The sequence below is a fragment of the Camelus bactrianus genome, chromosome 16 (genome assembly GCF_048773025.1).
Source record: "Camelus bactrianus isolate YW-2024 breed Bactrian camel chromosome 16, ASM4877302v1, whole genome shotgun sequence".
Lineage (NCBI taxonomy): Eukaryota > Metazoa > Chordata > Mammalia > Artiodactyla > Camelidae > Camelus > Camelus bactrianus.
Window position 1 is genome coordinate 38,987,306 of NC_133554.1, and position 17,005 is coordinate 39,004,310.

General features: G+C 50.3%; 2 protein-coding genes across 7 annotated transcripts in view; both read right to left on the reverse strand.

Moving 5' to 3' along the window:
* Positions 1-117: 117 nt before the first annotated feature.
* On the reverse strand, positions 118-4,045 carry DHRS13 (dehydrogenase/reductase 13). Its single transcript, XM_074343162.1, has 5 exons — positions 3,919-4,045; positions 3,707-3,825; positions 2,620-2,743; positions 2,122-2,433; positions 118-766 (listed from the first exon to the last, which is right to left on the reverse strand). Exons 1-5 carry the CDS (start codon positions 4,043-4,045, stop codon positions 315-317), a joined length of 1,134 nt encoding a protein of 377 aa, XP_074199263.1. The 3' UTR covers positions 118-314.
* Positions 4,046-6,282: 2,237 nt separating this feature from the next.
* The window catches only part of PHF12 (PHD finger protein 12), a 36,988-nt gene continuing 26,265 nt past the window's right edge, over positions 6,283-17,005 (reverse strand). For 2 of the 6 annotated variants that reach the window (XM_010958249.3, XM_074343152.1), the window contains exons 7-15: positions 16,766-16,930; positions 13,959-14,117; positions 12,573-13,368; positions 11,302-11,427; positions 10,483-10,626; positions 9,446-9,544; positions 8,664-8,746; positions 7,924-8,062; positions 6,283-7,555 (exon numbers count right to left, since the gene is read on the reverse strand). In XM_010958249.3, the coding sequence (XP_010956551.2) occupies positions 7,221-7,555; positions 7,924-8,062; positions 8,664-8,746; positions 9,446-9,544; positions 10,483-10,626; positions 11,302-11,427; positions 12,573-13,368; positions 13,959-14,117; positions 16,766-16,930 (2,046 nt within the window). In that variant the 3' untranslated portion in view covers positions 6,283-7,220. Of the gene's footprint in view, positions 7,556-7,923; positions 8,116-8,663; positions 8,747-9,445; positions 9,545-10,482; positions 10,627-11,301; positions 11,428-11,550; positions 11,576-12,572; positions 13,369-13,958; positions 14,118-16,765; positions 16,931-17,005 lie in introns of those variants that run through there. The other 4 variants (XR_006726039.2, XR_006726038.2, XR_006726042.2 and 1 more) reach the window with 4 other exon arrangements.

Below are 17,005 nucleotides of genomic sequence, written 5' to 3' on the forward strand. Positions count from 1 at the left end.
CAGGGCGGATCAGCATTCCTGAGGGTAGGGCCTGGAAATAAGAAATCCAAATTCCTGAGAAGCAGTGTCTGGTACACTACCCTCTACCTCTCAATCTGGGGTTACTGTCACACTCAGTAATAATAAGAAATAATCATCCTTTATGTCCTTCCACCAGGAAGAGCTGTCCAGGACACCAGGACGTAACTTGAAGCCCCAGAAAGTAACCATGGAGGTAAAAATTGCAACCTCCTCAATGTCCAGTGCGTGGCCTAGCACACAGCTAAGGTTTTCAAGGTCCCCCAGGTGCCCTGGAAAGCTTCCCAGCCTGGGGGTTAGGAGGCTTGGGGCTTAGGTTCAGCTTTGACCGGAATTCGGCGTGTGACCTTAGACAAGTCTGGTGAACCATGGGGACTGGGGTAATGTTCAGAAGCCATGGGTTCCTCAGGGTGGGGATTCTTCAGAGAAGATGGGGTCCCTGGGTCCTCAGGCTGGGGATCTTCATCGGATTCAGTATCCTCCCCATGCCCAAGCCCTGCCAGCCTTTTGCTGGCCTCCCATAGCCGGTGGGCTGCCCGGTCGTCTCTGGCGGCTGGGGGCACCTCCTCCACGTGGCAGTTGGCAAAATATCTCCCACTGAGAGGCTCAATGCCCTCCTGCAGAGCACAGTACAGGGGTGTCTGGGCACCCCCTCGTGGTGCCCGAAGCACCAGCCAAGCCAGTGGGCGCAAAAGTGGGCATAGCCATCCAGGAATGTGGCGCAGGAACAGCTCCGAGTTCACTGGCCCTGTGGTCAGGAAGAAATGAAAGAGTAGGGAGAAGGGGTGAGGGCCCAGGGTAAGAGCAGCAAGAACAGGGCTAGAAGGGAGTGGGGAACAGAGTCTAGGTCCAGGGTAGTATTTACCAGGCATTCAGAGTCCCACAAGGTGACCTCACTCATTTCTAACAGCAAGCCTCCTCTTCTCCATCCAAACTCCTTATATATTCCCATCTTCCAGATTTTGCTCATGCTGCATCCCCAGCCTGGAACAATTCTGTCTCCATCTTTTCTACTAGCTCAAGTCCTGTTCCTTTGTTTAACCAGCAAACATTTATTAACATCTGTGGTAGACCAGCCACTGTTTCAGACATTTGCGATGTGGAGTGTAATGAAGGTTGGCTGTAATTATTATTGTCACTATTATAGTTATTAATGAGCCTTAGTTAGGCAGCAATTATCTAAAATGCAGTATGGTAATATGGGTAGAGCAGATCTCATTATTCTGTAACCTAAAAGCAGGGATAGGTCTTATTCATCACTTCAATTACTCAGACTATAAGACAAAAATGCTTACAGTGGACCCCTAGGCCCTAGGTGACCCAACCCATCTCTACACCTCTTCTCTTGCCACTCTCACTCTGTTCTGGCCACACCAGGCTCCTTGTTCTTTCTCAAGCACATCAGGAACTTTTGCCTCAGGGCCTTTGCACTTGCTGTTTGCTCTGTTCTTTTACTCTTCTCCCAAGAAAGACTCATGGCTCATTCTCTCATCTCCTTCAGGCCTCTACTCATATGTCATCTTTTTAGATACGTCTCCCCTGACTGCCATAGATAAAATAGCACCCCCCATCATTTCTTATTCCCCTTACCCTGTTTTATCTTTTCCCATAGCACTTTACCACCACCTGTCATTGTATATATTTATTTATTAGCTTCTCCCCCTTCTGTAAAGTAGCTTGTAAACTCTACAAGGATAAGTTCCTTGTTTTGTACATTGCTACATCCCTTGCACCAAGATTAATGCTTGGAATAGTAGGTACTCAGTAAATGCTTCCTGAATGGATGATTATTAGCTAACATCATCATTATTATCATATTATAGTCAGTTCAGTCACATGGATGGCTCTCTGGGGTGAGAACCTAGGCCTTATTCATTGCCATAACCTACCCAGTAGTCAGCATCCAAGCTTGTGGTGTGAGAGAAAGAACCCAGCCAAGGATCTGGCTCCAAGATTATCAAGGAACAGGTCTCTCCTTGGACCAGGCTTCCTTCCTGCTCTGAAATTCTGTGGCTCAGTGAGAGGCTTGGGGAGCACAGGATGGGGTGAGGATGGGAGGGGGGAATCAAGACAAAGCAGAGCATCTAGAGAGCTAGGTCTCACCTGGGTGGGCTGCATAGCAGGTGATGCCAGTGCCCTCAAGCTGAGTGGCGAGCTCCCGGGCAAACAACACGTTGGCCAGCTTACTGTCAGCATATGCCCGCAGTTCCTGCCGCCAACCCACCACTGGGCGGTCCAGGCGTGTAAAGTCCAGGCGGCCTCGCCGGTGGGCGGCGGAAGATACCACCACTATGCGGCTAGGGGCGCATGTCTTCAGCCGGGGCAGCAGGAGGTGTGTCAGCAGGAAGGGGCTGATGTGGTTCACTCGTAGCAGCAGGTTAAAGGGCTCGCGGCTCCGGCCACAAGAACTGATCCCTGGGGCAAGGGCTAGGTGTGAGCAACTACTCCAGAGGGATTCCCTGAGACCTCGGGGTCCCCCATGTGAAATGGTGGTAGGGGACATCCTTCTCACATGTTCACTGCCCCCTCGCAAAGCCTGGCTGGAGGGGTCAGCTGCCCCTGGCCACCCGCCGCCCCCATGTAGGGCCTGCTGCCCCTCACCGGCATTGTGGATGAGGATGTCCAGCCGTGGCTCAGAGCTCAGGAAGGCAGTGGCAAAGGCCCTCACGGAGGCCAGACTGGCCAAGTCCAAGGCCATGAAGATGACCTCATTGTTCCCACTCTCCTGTGGAGTGGCAAGGGCTGGGCTGTCATATGCACCCCTCTCTTCTTCCCTCTCCCCAGGCACCAAATTCTGAAACCAACTCCTAATGCTACTAAGATCTGCCCCTACAAATTAGAATGTAGTGGGTAAGTGTGTGGACTCTGGATGCAAATCATGACTTTGCCTCTTCCCCGAGTGTGACCTTGGGCAAGATACTTAATCTTTCTGAGCCTTAATTCTCTGTGAAATGGGAAGAGTAATAATAGTACCTATCTCATAGAGTTATTGTGAGGATTAAATGAGTCAATATATGTAAAATCCTTAAAACAGTGCCTGACAGGTGGTCAGCACTGTGTAGGCACTTTCTATATTATTATTATTATTTTATTATTATTATCATCATTACTGTTTATCCCAAACCTACAACAGACTTCTCACTGGTCTCCTCCAAACCACTCTTGTCCCCTTCAGACCAGGCACCACACCAAGGGGTTCATTCCAAAAGTGTATTTTGAGAGTCCAGACCTTGCCAAGGACCCTTCATTGCATCTCTACGGACCATACTATAAAATCTGATCTCCTCAGAAGCTGGCCCTGGCTCAGACTTCCTTTTGCCTCTTTTCCCCCCTTACGCTGTACTCCAGCCTCATTAAATCTTTTAATCAGTTTCTTAAATCAGACCAATTATCTTGCCTCAGGGCCTTTGCATATGCTGTTTCCTCTACTGTTCTCTTACAGATTCTCTTTCATTAATGTAAGGCCTACTAATTCTTAAACGTCTTAGAACAGCAATTACTTCCTTCAGGTCTGGTGCCCCTTCTCTGTGTGACCAGAGCACCTCTGCACTTCCCTTTTCAGCACTTGGCGAAGAGAGCCGCAGTCTCCTCCCAGGGGTCTGGATTCCCCGGAGCTGCTCTGCTCACCCCTGTGCCCCGGTGTGTCTATCCACTGTTCACCGTCCCGCCCAGCCCCGCCCTCCCTTACCTGGCGGAGGTCGAAGGCGGCTGCCTCGCCGCGCTCCCGGCTCCGGCAGGCCAGCACCACGCGCGCTCCTCGGCGCGCCAGCTCCAGCGCCGTCATCTTCCCGATGCCGCTGTTGGCGCCTGCGGAGGGCGGCCGAGAGCCGAGCTGAGCCCGCGGGCTGCCGCCCCCGCCGTCCTGGCCTCCCCGCCCCCTGCCTGCCCGCCTGCACTCACCCGTGACCACGGCCGTGCGGCCCCGCAGGCTGGCGATGCCGCCGCACGGCGGGGCCTTCACCAGGTTGTAGTAGACAAGCACGTAGGCGCCCAGCAGCAACCCCACGCCCAGCAGCAGCGCCTCCATGCCGGCCGCGCCTCCGGGCTCCCCTCTGAGCCCCACACCGCCCCGGATCGCCGCCTGGGGCTGCCTGCTCTCCCCGCACTGGCCTGGCGTGGCGGAGGCGGAGGTGGAGGCGGGCGAGAGGCAGGGCGGGGGTGTGTGTGCGTGCGTATGCGCGTGGGCCCTGGGAGCGCCCCCTAGGCGTGCGTCTGCGTCCTCTGGGTGTGTGCTTGTGCGAAAACCTAGGTGCATGTGTGCATTTAGGCCCTGGGAGCGCCCTCTAGGTATGTACATGCGTGCCTAGTGAGAGTGTGAATGACTTTTTGGTGTGTAATGTGCCCAGGAGCCCTGGGATCCTCTTTCAGGTTATTTGCGTACCTCTGGATCCTCTGTGTATGTGCCCTGTGAGCACCTTGTAGGTATGTGCATTTGCTGGCCCTAGGTGTATGTGCCTGTGTGAGCACCTTTTACATGTTTGCACCCATGCTGGCCGAGAGCCCCTCCAGGTGTGTGCATGCATCTGTAGTCTCTGTCGGTGTGTGTGCTTGAACATCTCCCTGTCTACCTGTACTTTGTGCCAAGATCTATCTGTAGCTGAGGGCTTGCAGGAGGGGCTAACCCATGTGTGAACCCTCTGGGTGTCAAGTATGTAGCAGTCCTTACCTTCTGGAGAGGCGTGGGTACATGAATGCTGTTGTGTCTGAGAGTCCAGTCATGGATGCCTTGCCCTCCATAAACAAGTTCTTTCAGTTACTTATCCTCATATTCAGCTCTCAGCTTCTAGGATCCTTCCTTTTTCTTCCTATAAAGGCCGGAGAGTTGACACAGTATATTCAGGGTGGCACCATCAGTTAAGGGCTGTCAGAATTTATTCATTCATTAGCTGTCTATCTTCCTGCCTTTGCCTCCCACCCCCTCTGTTTCTGAAGGGAAGCAGGAAGAGATTGTAAAACCTATTATCTTGAGGAGAAAATTTGTCTCTAGAATGATTCTCACAGGTGAAAGAAATAGGTAAACTCCATCACTCAGTGGAAGAAGTGATTATGATGGCAAAATGGGTGGAGACAGCTAGGGAGGCAGGGGTAAGGATATTCCTGGCCAAGTGACTTGCCAGGAGAAAGGACATTGCCTGAGAAACCCAGTACAATTTAGCACCCATTGTTTGGCACTTCTGGCATGCTCAGCAATGCAGTTAGCCTTGGAAATACTTAGAACAATACTGTTTCTGCCCTTAGGAAGTTGGAGGCCCATTAGCACAGGGCACTGGGGGACAGAGTTGTGGAGACAAAGCTAGATGAGGTGGAAGCCAGGGACAGAACTGACTCGGGGGGAAATTTCCTATTTAGCCATACTGTGGATTCAGGGTTCATTGTAGATGCTGTGGGATGAGGCCCGGGATGCAATACTAATGAAATAAAAACTTCTGGGGTAGTTTCTCAGGTAAGTTGTGCAAGGAGGAAAAACTAGTTTGGCTTAATAAGAGGGTGCTCAGGGCCTTAGAATTAACGTAATGCTGTAGATTTGTTATGAGGAACTGCAGTGGTAAAGCTGTAATTGCAAGTCACATTACTTGTGGCATGGCTGAGTCTAGACACTGGATTTCTTTTTCCTTCATGTTCCCAAGACATCTGAATCAACAGATTGCTCCACACTAGATTCTATGCTCCAAGACGGAGGGGCCACATCTGCCCTGTTGACTGCTCACAGCAAGTGACCCAGACCAAGATCCAAGTGACTGCAAAGGCTGGGCAGAAAAGGAACTTGAGTGACAATTGAATAAATTAATGAATTGCTCCATGCCCAGCTAAAGCTTAAGGGGAATGGACAAAACCAAGTGTTACGACTTCCCCCAGGATAGATGGATAAAGTAGGATAGCAAACAATTGGAACAAAAGGCAGCCCCAACTCCTTGGGTTAAAGCTTCTAGACTAGAATGCTGAAGTCTCATGTCAGCTCGTTTTAATGTCTTGGATTTGGGACCTGCTTACCCCTGGATTCCTGCAGAATCTGATCATGTCAAACGATCAAGCCTTCTGAACTTCGAGTCACCCACAAAGCCATAGAACAGCCCCCCTTCACAGATGCACCCCCCACTCCCCTCCCACCTAAGGCTCACTTTTCTCCAACACCTGCCTTCTCCTGACTTTCCCTGAGGACTGAGTATCTGGGAATGAGACTTGTTCAATGAGACTGTGGGACCAGGACCTCAGGGAGGGTCCCCTCTAAGGGTGATGACAGGTAGGACAGACAGGCAGAAAACATAATTTGAAGTCTTTTTGTTTTTTTATATACAGAATACAGGAAAGTTTCTGTAAAGTCTAAAACATTACAATTACTATGTACATTGGTACTAGTTGTGGGGGTGGGAGAGGAGGAGGGGAGCCAGGGGTGGGAGGAAGAGGAGAGAAGTGGCAGGAGAACAAAAAAAGGAGACAAAACAGGTTTACGACAAAAACATTTTTGCTACAATAGACAATTTGAAGAAAACGCTCTACCACATGTAGTACTGTACACAGTTTTTAAAAACATTGAAAAAATGTCATCACTAGATGTATTTACACAAAATCCAAATACACTTTTCCTTATTTGAAATAAAATAGATGGACAGCCAGAAAAAGAATTCATTTCTCATTTGTCCATAATACACAGTAGCTACCTGTAGTGCAACCGCTGCAGAAAGGGAAAATAACCTGGAGGGTGGGAACTATGGAAGGAGGGTGGGTAGCGATCTTTATATTAAATAAAACAATGATATTGTATAGATTTTGCTGTATGAAAACTGTATTTTTTTCTTTTAATATAAAACTATTGTCACTGCCACAAAATAGAACAAGTTTCTGATTATTTTACAACGGCGGGCGAGGGGGAGGGAGCAGGAGGGTGGGGAACGGTTTTGTGTCGGAGGAAGTGTCCAGACCGTTGGCCTTCCCCTCCCTGCCCACGCTGTTCCTCAGCTCGGTCTGCCGCTTTCCCATGAAATGTTGAGTACAAATATATGTGCAAATGCCCCCTAGAACTTGAGAAAAGAAAAAGGATTTTTAAAAAACAGTCAAAAGGTTTTCTTCATTTCATGCAAAGATTGTAGTTGAAGGGTTTCTGGTGGAGTATAGAAAAACCCCCGGGCTTGGTTTGTGTACATTTTTGCATTGCAGGAGTCTTGGGTTGGGTGGACAGGTGGGTGACGGGGTAGCCGCCAGTCCTAGGGAACGGAGTTGGAGCGCAGCACAGGGCCCTGGTGGGGCTTGAGAGAGAGCTTCTCAGCCAAGACCCCATCCTGCAGTAGGCCGGCCTCGCCTTTGGGCTGTTTGGTCGCAAACTCAGTGATGCTGAAGACAAACTGCAGGCACCCCAGCTTGATGTAGCTGCCGTGGTGCAGTAAGGCCGTGCCTTCCCAGCCGGCCCCACTGCCCCCAATCAAGCTTGAGCTGCTGGCTTTGCAGTTGCAGGGTCTCCGCTGCGGCCCCTGGGCCTGGGAGCTCATCATGGCTGCCTCCTCACTTGGCTCTTCATCCTGTTTCTGGTGCCGGCGGCGCCCTGGCGAAAAGAAGGGGAGGTCACAGGAGACGAACGGTGAGCAGCCAACCCATCTAGGCTGTCTGCCAGGGTGGGGCCCCTGTACCTCCCCACTCTAAATGCTGCATGTCTTGGGGTGAGGGACACTCAGAAAGGACTGGTGGAGTCTGAAGTCCCCAGGTAGGTGTGTACACAACATGGGGGTGCAAAGCACATGCTTCTCCATGGCCTTTCCAGGGCCCACGAGCAAGGAGCACCTGGCCAATGGGTCTGGGAAAGCAAGAGACAGCAGGTGATTGGCAGCAAGCCAGCGCCACCCTGACTGGGGCCTTAGAGAATGTGTCCAAAAATTGCAGGCTCTGCAGCCACAGGCCTCTGCCCCAACTTACTGATGACACTCTGCACTTTGGCAACAATACTGCTTGGGGGGGTTGGCGGGGTCTTCTCAGAGAAGTCACATGAATACAGCACATTGTCCACCGTTGTCCCGTGCTCACTGTAGTTTAACAGCTCATAATGTTTGGTATTCTGAGGAGGAGGAGGGAAGATAAGATGTGTGGTCTGCTGCGTGGGGCCTGGGGCTAAGGGGAGAGAGGACATATGGAGAAGGCTGTGCTGCTCTACTTAGGGAGCCCTGTCTTCCCCATCACGCCTCCCTTCCTGTCCCTTTAGAATGAATGGGGCTCAAGACTCACCTCCTCAGGGAAGCTTTCCTTTCTAGTGGCCCCCGCCCCCGGCTCTCCCCGTTTCTATACTCTGCCCCCTCAGCACTGGCTCCTGTGAAATGATATTCACGGGCACATGATGATGAGGATGAAATACACAGGGACTACCCCAGAGAGCTTGGGTCCTTCTATGCCCCTCCCCTGCTTCAGGGTGGGCGCCCCCTGCTGGCCTGCTGACCAACCTCAGGAGAAATGGGAGAGAGCCCAGCTCCTGGGGAGCAGGCAGCCATGGCAGGATGCCCTTCCACACCCAGACTCTTCTCCTCCAGGAATGACAGGGAGGGAAGAAAAGGAGAGGACCTCCAGCCCCCTTCTCCTCACCCCAGGGCACTGAACCAAAGCCCAGTGTCTAGGAGAGGCCTCTGGTGGGAAGAGCTCTCTCCCACCCCGTCCCAATCCCTCACCTCATCGTAGAATATGCAGGCGTGTTTCCCGGACACGTAGTTACAGTGACCATAGTTTGTAAGGCACACGTCCATGTCAGCTCCTGCAAGGTGGCAGGAGGAGAGGAAAAGGAAGGCAGAGAATAGACTGTAAAGTGTATGTTATGGGGAGGTAAGGCAGGGAGAGAGTTAGCTTCTGGGTGGGCACTCAAGGGGCAGGCAGCTCAGGGCCCTCTCCTTGTAATTTCTGAACAAAACTGATGTCTTTCCAACCCCCTGCTAAAAACAGCTGTCCCTACCAGCTGATCTGCTTTAGAACATCTGCTGCCCAGAGGGGAGCAGTGAGCTACTGAAGAGGATGGGTATTTCTATGAGAGCACAACATGGGGGGCAGAGCCCACAAGTCATATCATCTGAAAAAAGAGACATTTCTAGACCAAAGGCTCATCTGTCTGTCTGTACAAGATACAGGGTGAACTAAGTAAAGGTTAGGTATGTGTGGGTCCCATCACTTTTTCAAAGACCTCCAGAGACAAAGCATTTCCCCCTCTCCTCAGGTACTTCCTGCAGCGTTTAAAATGCCTCACCAAGCACCAGTCAGAGCTGACTTTCAGCTTTCCTGATGCCACACTGGGAACAAAGCAAAAGGGCCTGAAGCAGGGAAGACAAGCAGTTGGTAGTCTCCCTTCTTAGTCCCTCTTGTCCAGACATGGAGAGGCTTCCCTCCCCCTTTCTAGCCTCTGTGGGTAAAGGTGTCAATCTTTAGGGCCAAACAGATTCAGCACCAATCCGAGCTGGCTCACCTGTTCCGATGTAGAGGGTTCGATAGCACATGTTCACAGCTCCTCCCAACCCTAAGAGAGGGTAGAACACAGCTCGGGCCTGTACCTCCTTTCTCTGCGCTGCAAGACAAACACAGGGATGTGACCATTCAGAAACAGAATCTGGGACCCAAACACAAACCAACAGAACCTGCAGCTCAAACATAAACAAACAGAAACTGGACATTTGGCTCACAGCCTGGAGAAATTAATCCCACTGGATGAATCCTCTTTCCAACTCACATCTGACTGGGCTGTTTCAGGGTGAGGATTTTTTCCCTTACTATAGCATTTCCCACATGTGGTAAGAAGGATCATCGTTGTAGATGGCCGTGGAATTCAAGGCTGATGGCTACTAGTTTGTCAGGGATATACCAACTGATAATGTAGGGAGGCTGTGCCAAAAAACAAGGCAGACTAATGTTTCTCTAATTTTGAATATGAATCACCAAGGGATCTTGTTAAAAGGCAGATTCTGATTACACAGGTCTGAGGTGGGGCCTGAGCTCTGCATTTCTGACAAGCTCTTAGGTGATGCTGATGCTACTGGTCTGGAGACCACACTTTTTAAGCATCAAGGCTTTTGGTGGCTAATGCTCAAAGGGATATCCCTTTGGGAAGAATTTTCAGGAGGCTACCCCAACTGTTACTCTGTTTCTCACCTTGAACTTGAAAAACTTCCTTTTGGGAAACCCTTCTAACTCAAGTATTTGAAAGCAATCGAGCAGAAAGCACACCACATATACCCAAAGGCATTCACAGCTGTTTTCTGTGTCTCAAAGTGGGTGTGTATGAAAGAGTAACAGCAGACTTTCCTGAGTCTGATCTGAAAGCTGTGGTTGCCATCATGTTTCTGCTTTCTGTAAAAGAAACCGTGGTGCTTTATTAAGCCCGTTAAAGGCACATGTGGAGGGTTGAGATGCTGAAAGCTGACTTGCTCCATGGAGGGGAGAAGGCTGTTCACACACACAAAGGGCAATCTAATGGCGTGGTGTGGCGGCAGACGTGGGCGTGCGCACCTTCTGTGTGGTGCCCTCCAGAAGCCAGCGGATGTGCCCCGACACTGCCCGGTGAAGCTTGGACCCGGGAGGGGAAAAGCTGATGTATTCTCTGCAAGGCCAGAAACTTGATCAGCTTCTCGTCCAGCATATTTATCTCGATTTCTATTAACCAAAGAGAAAGATTAAAAAGCTGCTGAGGAGGAAATGGAATGTGGAAGTAGTGAGGGTCAAAGAGCAAATATTTCAGCATTCCTAAAATCCAGCCAAGTGATTTTTCTCAAACAGCACAGAGTACAAAGTGGTACAAGGACCTGGAGCTGAGAACTAGCATCTGCAGTGAGAGACTGGCCCCAAAGCAGCCTGTGCAGATGCCTCCTGCAGTGGGGTAGAGCCGAATATTAAAGTGGTCCTAGAAAGGGGGAGCAACACAACCACCTGCCTGCCCGTGGCGGAGGGCTGGGATGTCTGATGCTGAGGCTTGGACTTTCTACCTACCCTCTGTTCACAGAGATCAAGATCTGCCCCAGTTCTCCCTGACTTTAGGGGTTCTCACAGATAAGGTCTCTCCTTGGGAGTGAGGCTCCTCCTGGTTTTATTCTTCAAGTCCAGGTGATCTGCCTAAAGTGATTTTCTTCTCTTCTCACTGGTTCAGGTTGGCTCAGCTCTCCCTTCATCTTTGACTACGTGTACATGTGTGTGAATAAGGCAGAGACAGGAGAAGGGGCTTTCTTTCCCACCCCCACCACCCCGATCAGGCTTCCCTTCTGTCCCTTTTTAAAGAGTTAAATGCTGCACAGGGACAGCAGCTGGTGGTCGAGCAGCAGCTCACTCACTCACCTCCATTGACATCCATAAATGCTCGAAGTGAGTTGGTGAGGTCCACCATGGCAGTAGAGTTGGCTGGGAAAGAGGGTACGGTTAAAGCGCTTCCTATGGATAACGTGCCGGGGCTGACCTTGCCATCTGGGGACGGAGCAGGAAGACTGTTACTTACGTCGCCTGAGGGAAACCCACCGGTCCAATCCCCCACTGCTGAGACAGGTCTGGATTTCGGACCCAAGGTGATGTTCCCTTCTTGATTCTCACCCCATAGGCTCTGGAACTCCTAGAGCTAAAAACGTGTGGTGAGGAAGGGCAGATGGAAGGACAATGCACCCGGGCACGCAGGAGTCTCCAGAGCATCGTGACATCTACTGCTCTGGGGAACGTGGTGGGATAGCTTCATTCCCTGGGCCACGACTACCTCCCTGCTGCCTCTACTCATTCAGAAAGTGGTGCCTGCCCCTGCAATTCCTGCATAATGAAGTTGGACTCACAGGGTGCCAAATCTATCCAGGCTGGTATTAAGAGATAAACAGAATAGGAAGAGAGCCTGAGAGTAGGGGCCATCCTGGGACCAGGGGCCCCCATGCAGAGAAGTCACAGTCACCTGGTTACCGAGACTCCCAGCTGACTAGGAGGCCAGCTTCAGTTCAGACGGGAGAGACCACAGGGGGTTCCAGCAGCATCTGAAACCTGGTTCAGATGCTGGGGTCAGCAACCTTGAGGTTCTGAATGCTGACTGGGGACAACTGAAGCAGGTCTACACCAGGCCAAGTACGGATTAAGGGACTGCCTTTTGGTACGTGGCTCCAAGGCAAGCTTTTGGGCCAAATCAACCTCTGTGGGCATCCCACTCTGCAGCTATTCTGAAAGGCAGTGTTATTTTCTATCCTGCTTTCTGTGATGTAGATGTTCAAATGAGCTGGCTCTGAGAATCTGGATCATGAAACACTAAGGCCATCACCCAAACCTCAGACTGACTGCAGTGGCTCCAGAGAGCTTGTTGGTTTCCTCTAAGGTGATGAACAAAACAGGCAGAAGACTAAGCGTGGAAGGTGTGGGAAATGGGGGTCAGGAGACCCAGGCTACAGTTCCAATCCCAATTGGTAGGTCACCTTAAAAGTATCACTTAAGCTTTCAGAGCCTAAGCAGTCCCACCTATAAAAGCAGGGGGAGGACAGATAATAGAGATCAAAGTCCTCAGAAATATTCACAGGGATATGAGTGCTTTTTGAATCTTAAGCCTTATTTGCCAGGAAGAGGAGGAAAGGCTGAGCAACACTCACCTGATGATGGCGCTGGTGAGCAGAATCGTTGGTTGGCTCCTGTGGCCAAGTTACCATCTCCTGTTGCTTGGGGGGGAGTGAGCACCCGGGTGGCATTTGGGGGTGAGCCCAGTGGCCTTGAATCTGTCAACGGAGGTCCTATCTGTGATTGGACAGTCTTTCTTTGCAAAGTGCTGGTGTTCTCGATGCTGGCACAAGAGCTGGGAATGGAAGGGGGCAGGCTTGGGACAGGAACCAAACTCCTCTGGGGACAAGAGCTGGGGCCAGTGGCATTCTCTGTCTTCACAATGATGCCGACGGTGTGGTTCTGAAGCCCCCCAGCCGCTGGTGGCGTGAGAGGCCGGGGCCAGCCTTGCCGGTGGGAGAGGCCTGGAAGGGGGGTGTTGGCGCCTGGAAGTCGCCGGGGGTCCGTGGAATCAGTGGGGCTGCTGTAGAGGTGTGGGCCATTGGCTTTCACCTCTGCGTTCACTGGCCCGTTGGCAGTCCCACAGGGGGCTTTCTTGGATTTTTCCGCACAAGAACTGCAGCTGATGTCCTCTAGGGTTGGGGGTTGGTGGGGTGGAGAGCAGCTCAGGGAATTCTGGTTGCTAATCCCTGAGGGGCAGGACAAGGGGTAGTGGGAAGGTGTAGGTGCCTTGTCAGCTGTTTGCAGGGAGTTGGTGATTGAGCTGTCAGTCACAATAACAGGCTTAATATCAGCCTTCTCTGTCTGTTCAGAGTCCCAATGCGAAGGCATCTGCTTAGCAGATAAATGTTTCAATATGCTGCACTGGAGCGCAACAACACTACAGAGCCACTGCAACGGAAGGAGAGGAAAGGAGAGGAGGGTGAGAGGCCTGGGAGGCACTGGTCCTTCCTGCCACAGTGGCCAGGGCTATAGCAGAGCTGACAAGCACTGGTTCTGAGATCCCATCGAGAATGCCCAGACAGGGTGTGCTTGACTCCTGAGAGGATTCTGTTTCCATTCCCAAGCAAGGCTTGTTGGTATGCTTGGCAGGTAACACCCTGGCCAGCAGAGCTTGGGATTCCCATTCTGACTCTGCCCCTAAGGCTCACCCTGTGACCAAAAGTCAGCAAGTACCCCAGTGCCTGCAGTGTGTCCAGCACTGTCACCTAACCTCTCTACAGGTCTACTAATCTCTTTCTACAAGACAGATTTGCCCATCTCACAGCACACCGGGGGACTGATGGAGAGAAGCAGACCAGCTGACTCTAGTTCTTACTTGACTCAGGAGCTGAGCCACAGGTTCTCTCCAGAATATTCAACTCATGGGGGAGGGAGGGAAGGGGAGTCCCAGAAGATAGACACTGAGGCTACTTTCGTTAACAGCTGTGGTGAGGTGGAAGAAAGATTGGATTTAGGATCCCGGCCCTGCCTTCACTCACCTCTTGCTGCTCTGCCTGGGTGGCTAAGTGCTCAGAGTTCAAAAGGTGCATCTGTGATTCCTCAGGGATCCCACTGCAGATCAGCTCCCCATCCCGAATGGCCGCAGGTGCAATGAGAGGAGGTGGAAACTGATACTGAGATTTTATAGCATCAGGAACCTGTTTAGGATAGACAGAAGGAGGAAGGAGAGGAAGATAGTGCCAACACATCCAGTTGACTCTGCCCTGGCCACACTCTTCTGTTTGCCGTGCTGATGCCTAAGGGACCATCATCCACTCTGGTATCCGCTGGGGACAAGGAGGCTCAGTGGGCTGCTACTGCTCTGTATCTCCATTTCTTTGACTCTGACACACATAGACTAGCCTGAGAAGGCACAGAACTGAAAGAGCAGCCAAGTCCCCCACTTTTCTTCATCAAGGACTAAGGCCTGTGGAAATTAGGCCTTCTGGCATGCTGCCTTCTGCTCTGGCCTAAAAAGTGTCTAAGACTGACACTGGACAGGGCTTCAGAGTGGTACTCTAGGATCTTACTGCTCAGCCCCAAGTTTGGGAGGTGAGTGAGCTGCATCTAAGAGATAAAAGTTAAGTGAGGTCACATTCACAGTGGAACTGCTCCGCGTGAGGCCCAACTCATGATAAGCACTCAATGTCAGTTTCCTTCATCCATTCATTCATGACTCATGAAACAATTGAAGACCTCTTTGCTGCACAAAGACAAAAGACACACTCTGAATCACACCATGTAAGAATGAAAGAGCCACACAAACAAAGAGTCATTCATACATTCAACCAACATTTATTGAACACTGCCTGAGTCTGGGCACTGTGCCAAGTCCTAGAGATCCAGAGGTGAACAAAACTTAAGCCTTGCCCTAAAGGAGCTCACAGTCTAGTGGAGAGATAAACACAGAAACATTACAATACAACGTAATGGGTCCTAGAAGAGAGGTATGTCTAAGGAGCAACAAAAAAACGGGAGAATGCTTACTTCTGTCTGGGGGGTAGGAGTTTGGGATTAGGGAAGATTTTACAGGAAGGCAGTATTTGAGCTGAGACTTTAAAATCAAGAAGGAATTTCCAGGCAGACAAAGGGAAAATAAAGGCAGGGGAGCAGCATGTAAGGCACAAAGATGTGAAAGCACTTGATAGATTTGGAAAACATTTGAAAACCAACAGATCTGGTGACCAAGTCCTTACGGAAGATAAGGGAAGGAGAGCTGAAAATTGTTCCCAGAATTTTGGTTTGAGGGAGTGGGTGGAGATTGCTGTCATTCATTAAAACAGGAAACATACAAGGAAGAGCAGATTTGAAGGCAGAAGACTTTTGGTCTTGGGCAGGCTGAGACTGTGGTGTCTGTGAGATGGGCAGGCAGATATGAATCTAGGTATGAGAAGAAAGGCAAGGAATATGGAACTGTGAGTCATCAGCATTAACAGTGGTGGCTGGTGCCATGGGCTTGTCTGTGGTCATCCAGGAATGGGAGAGAGGGACAGAGCAGTAGGCTTGCCTAAGGCTGCCCTTGGGGAAGAGTGAAGGGGCAGGGGGAAGAGGAACCTCCAACAAAGATATGAAGGCCTCAGCTGGTTTTGCCTGCACTGCTACACATCAAGGATGAAGGCCAATTCCAGGCAGAGCTGAAACAGTTTTCTACCACCGTCCTCTGATGCTATAGCCCTCATTTCACTATCAAATTGTCTAAGTATAAAATGCTTTTCAGGTAACTCATACCTTTGGATTTTCTTAAAAAATAGAGAAACATTTAAAAAAGGGGAGGAGGCATCATAAAAATAACAGGATTTTATCAAGGCCTCCTGATCTATTCACTTCAGCAGCCACCTCTCTTCCAAATCTACATGGCAAATCAGACAGTCTAGATTACTTTCAGATGTTTAATTAAGGTCTGAGGCATACCACCTCCAATATACTCTACCCCCAATTGAAAACACCATCTAATTTTGGAAAACCGGTGTTTCGACTAAAGCATAAATATTTACACAGTTAAGAGTCTGTTACACAATTTTCAACAGTTAACATCTTGCTAGTGCTCACACCCAACGGAAGTGATAGAAGTGGTGTGAGTGATTTTAAAGTGTGACTGCCACCAAGTGGCCATATTTGGGAACTGTGAGTTTCCACTGGCAAGTGGGACTGTCGGCAGGATTATTTCAAAAGAGAAAAACTGAGTTTATATATGGGTATATAGTGCTGCACTCTGGGTTAAATGAATCTGGTTGGTTTATGAGAAATGGCCTCAATACTACCAAATGCTTTTCAAAGAAGGAAATATTCCTGTTCATCTTGTGGACACACTTAACTATCAAATGCATACAAATGTTAGGTTATACCAATGCCACAATTTTTTGAGTACTGGTGATACATTTACAGCAGCCCAGAAAAGTGGATAGCTCTTCACTTTCCACAAGGCCCTTTGCTTATCATCCCACCTTCACCTCACCAGACAGCCCCAGGAAATTGGCCATCTAACAGAAACAGATGGAGTAAGTGCCAGGTGAGAGGCAGTAACGGCAGGGCATATCTAAGTTTGGTGGGAGGGGCTAAAGGGCTTTATCCTCAGACGTAGAAATCTGGCTGAGTTTGAAGGTCTACTTGGGGGTTTGGACTTCATAATCCTGACCACTATGCTCAAGTATTAAAAAGATGGTCGCATTCATTACTTGCCGAGACACCACAGACAAATCTCAGGGGGTTCAGTCTCCCAATCTGTAAAATTAGGACCATGATCCTCTGTCTACCCCATGAGGGCAGTTGGAGACCACCATTCTGCCTGCACCAGGTTGTGACTCACCTTCAAGCTTCTTCTTTTGACTGACTGGAGCACGCGGCGGTTAGGAGGGTGCTTCTTGTGGATTCGGTTCAGGAAGTCCACTTTGACGACATGCTGTGAAATGGTGTCCTGGAAACGGTCAAACACCTGGCACCGATTGCTCAGCGTCATGTTCTTCTGGTTGAGCTAGGGACACAGCAGATATATTCCTGCCATAAAGCTCAAAATGCATCTCCCTCCCAGCTAACTGTATTCTCTACG

Excerpts from the sequence above, each read along its gene's own strand:
- DHRS13 (XM_074343162.1), bottom strand. The coding sequence starts at position 4,045 with ATGGAGGCGCTGCTGCTGGGCGTGGGGTTGCTGCTGGGCGCCTACGTG. Across the intron at positions 2,434-2,619 it reads CATCCTCATCCACAATGCCG|GGATCAGTTCTTGTGGCCGG; the intron begins GTGAGGGGCAGC and ends CCCTTGCCCCAG. Across the intron at positions 767-2,121 it reads CTGCTATGCAGCCCACCCAG|GGCCAGTGAACTCGGAGCTG; the intron begins GTGAGACCTAGC and ends TCCTGACCACAG.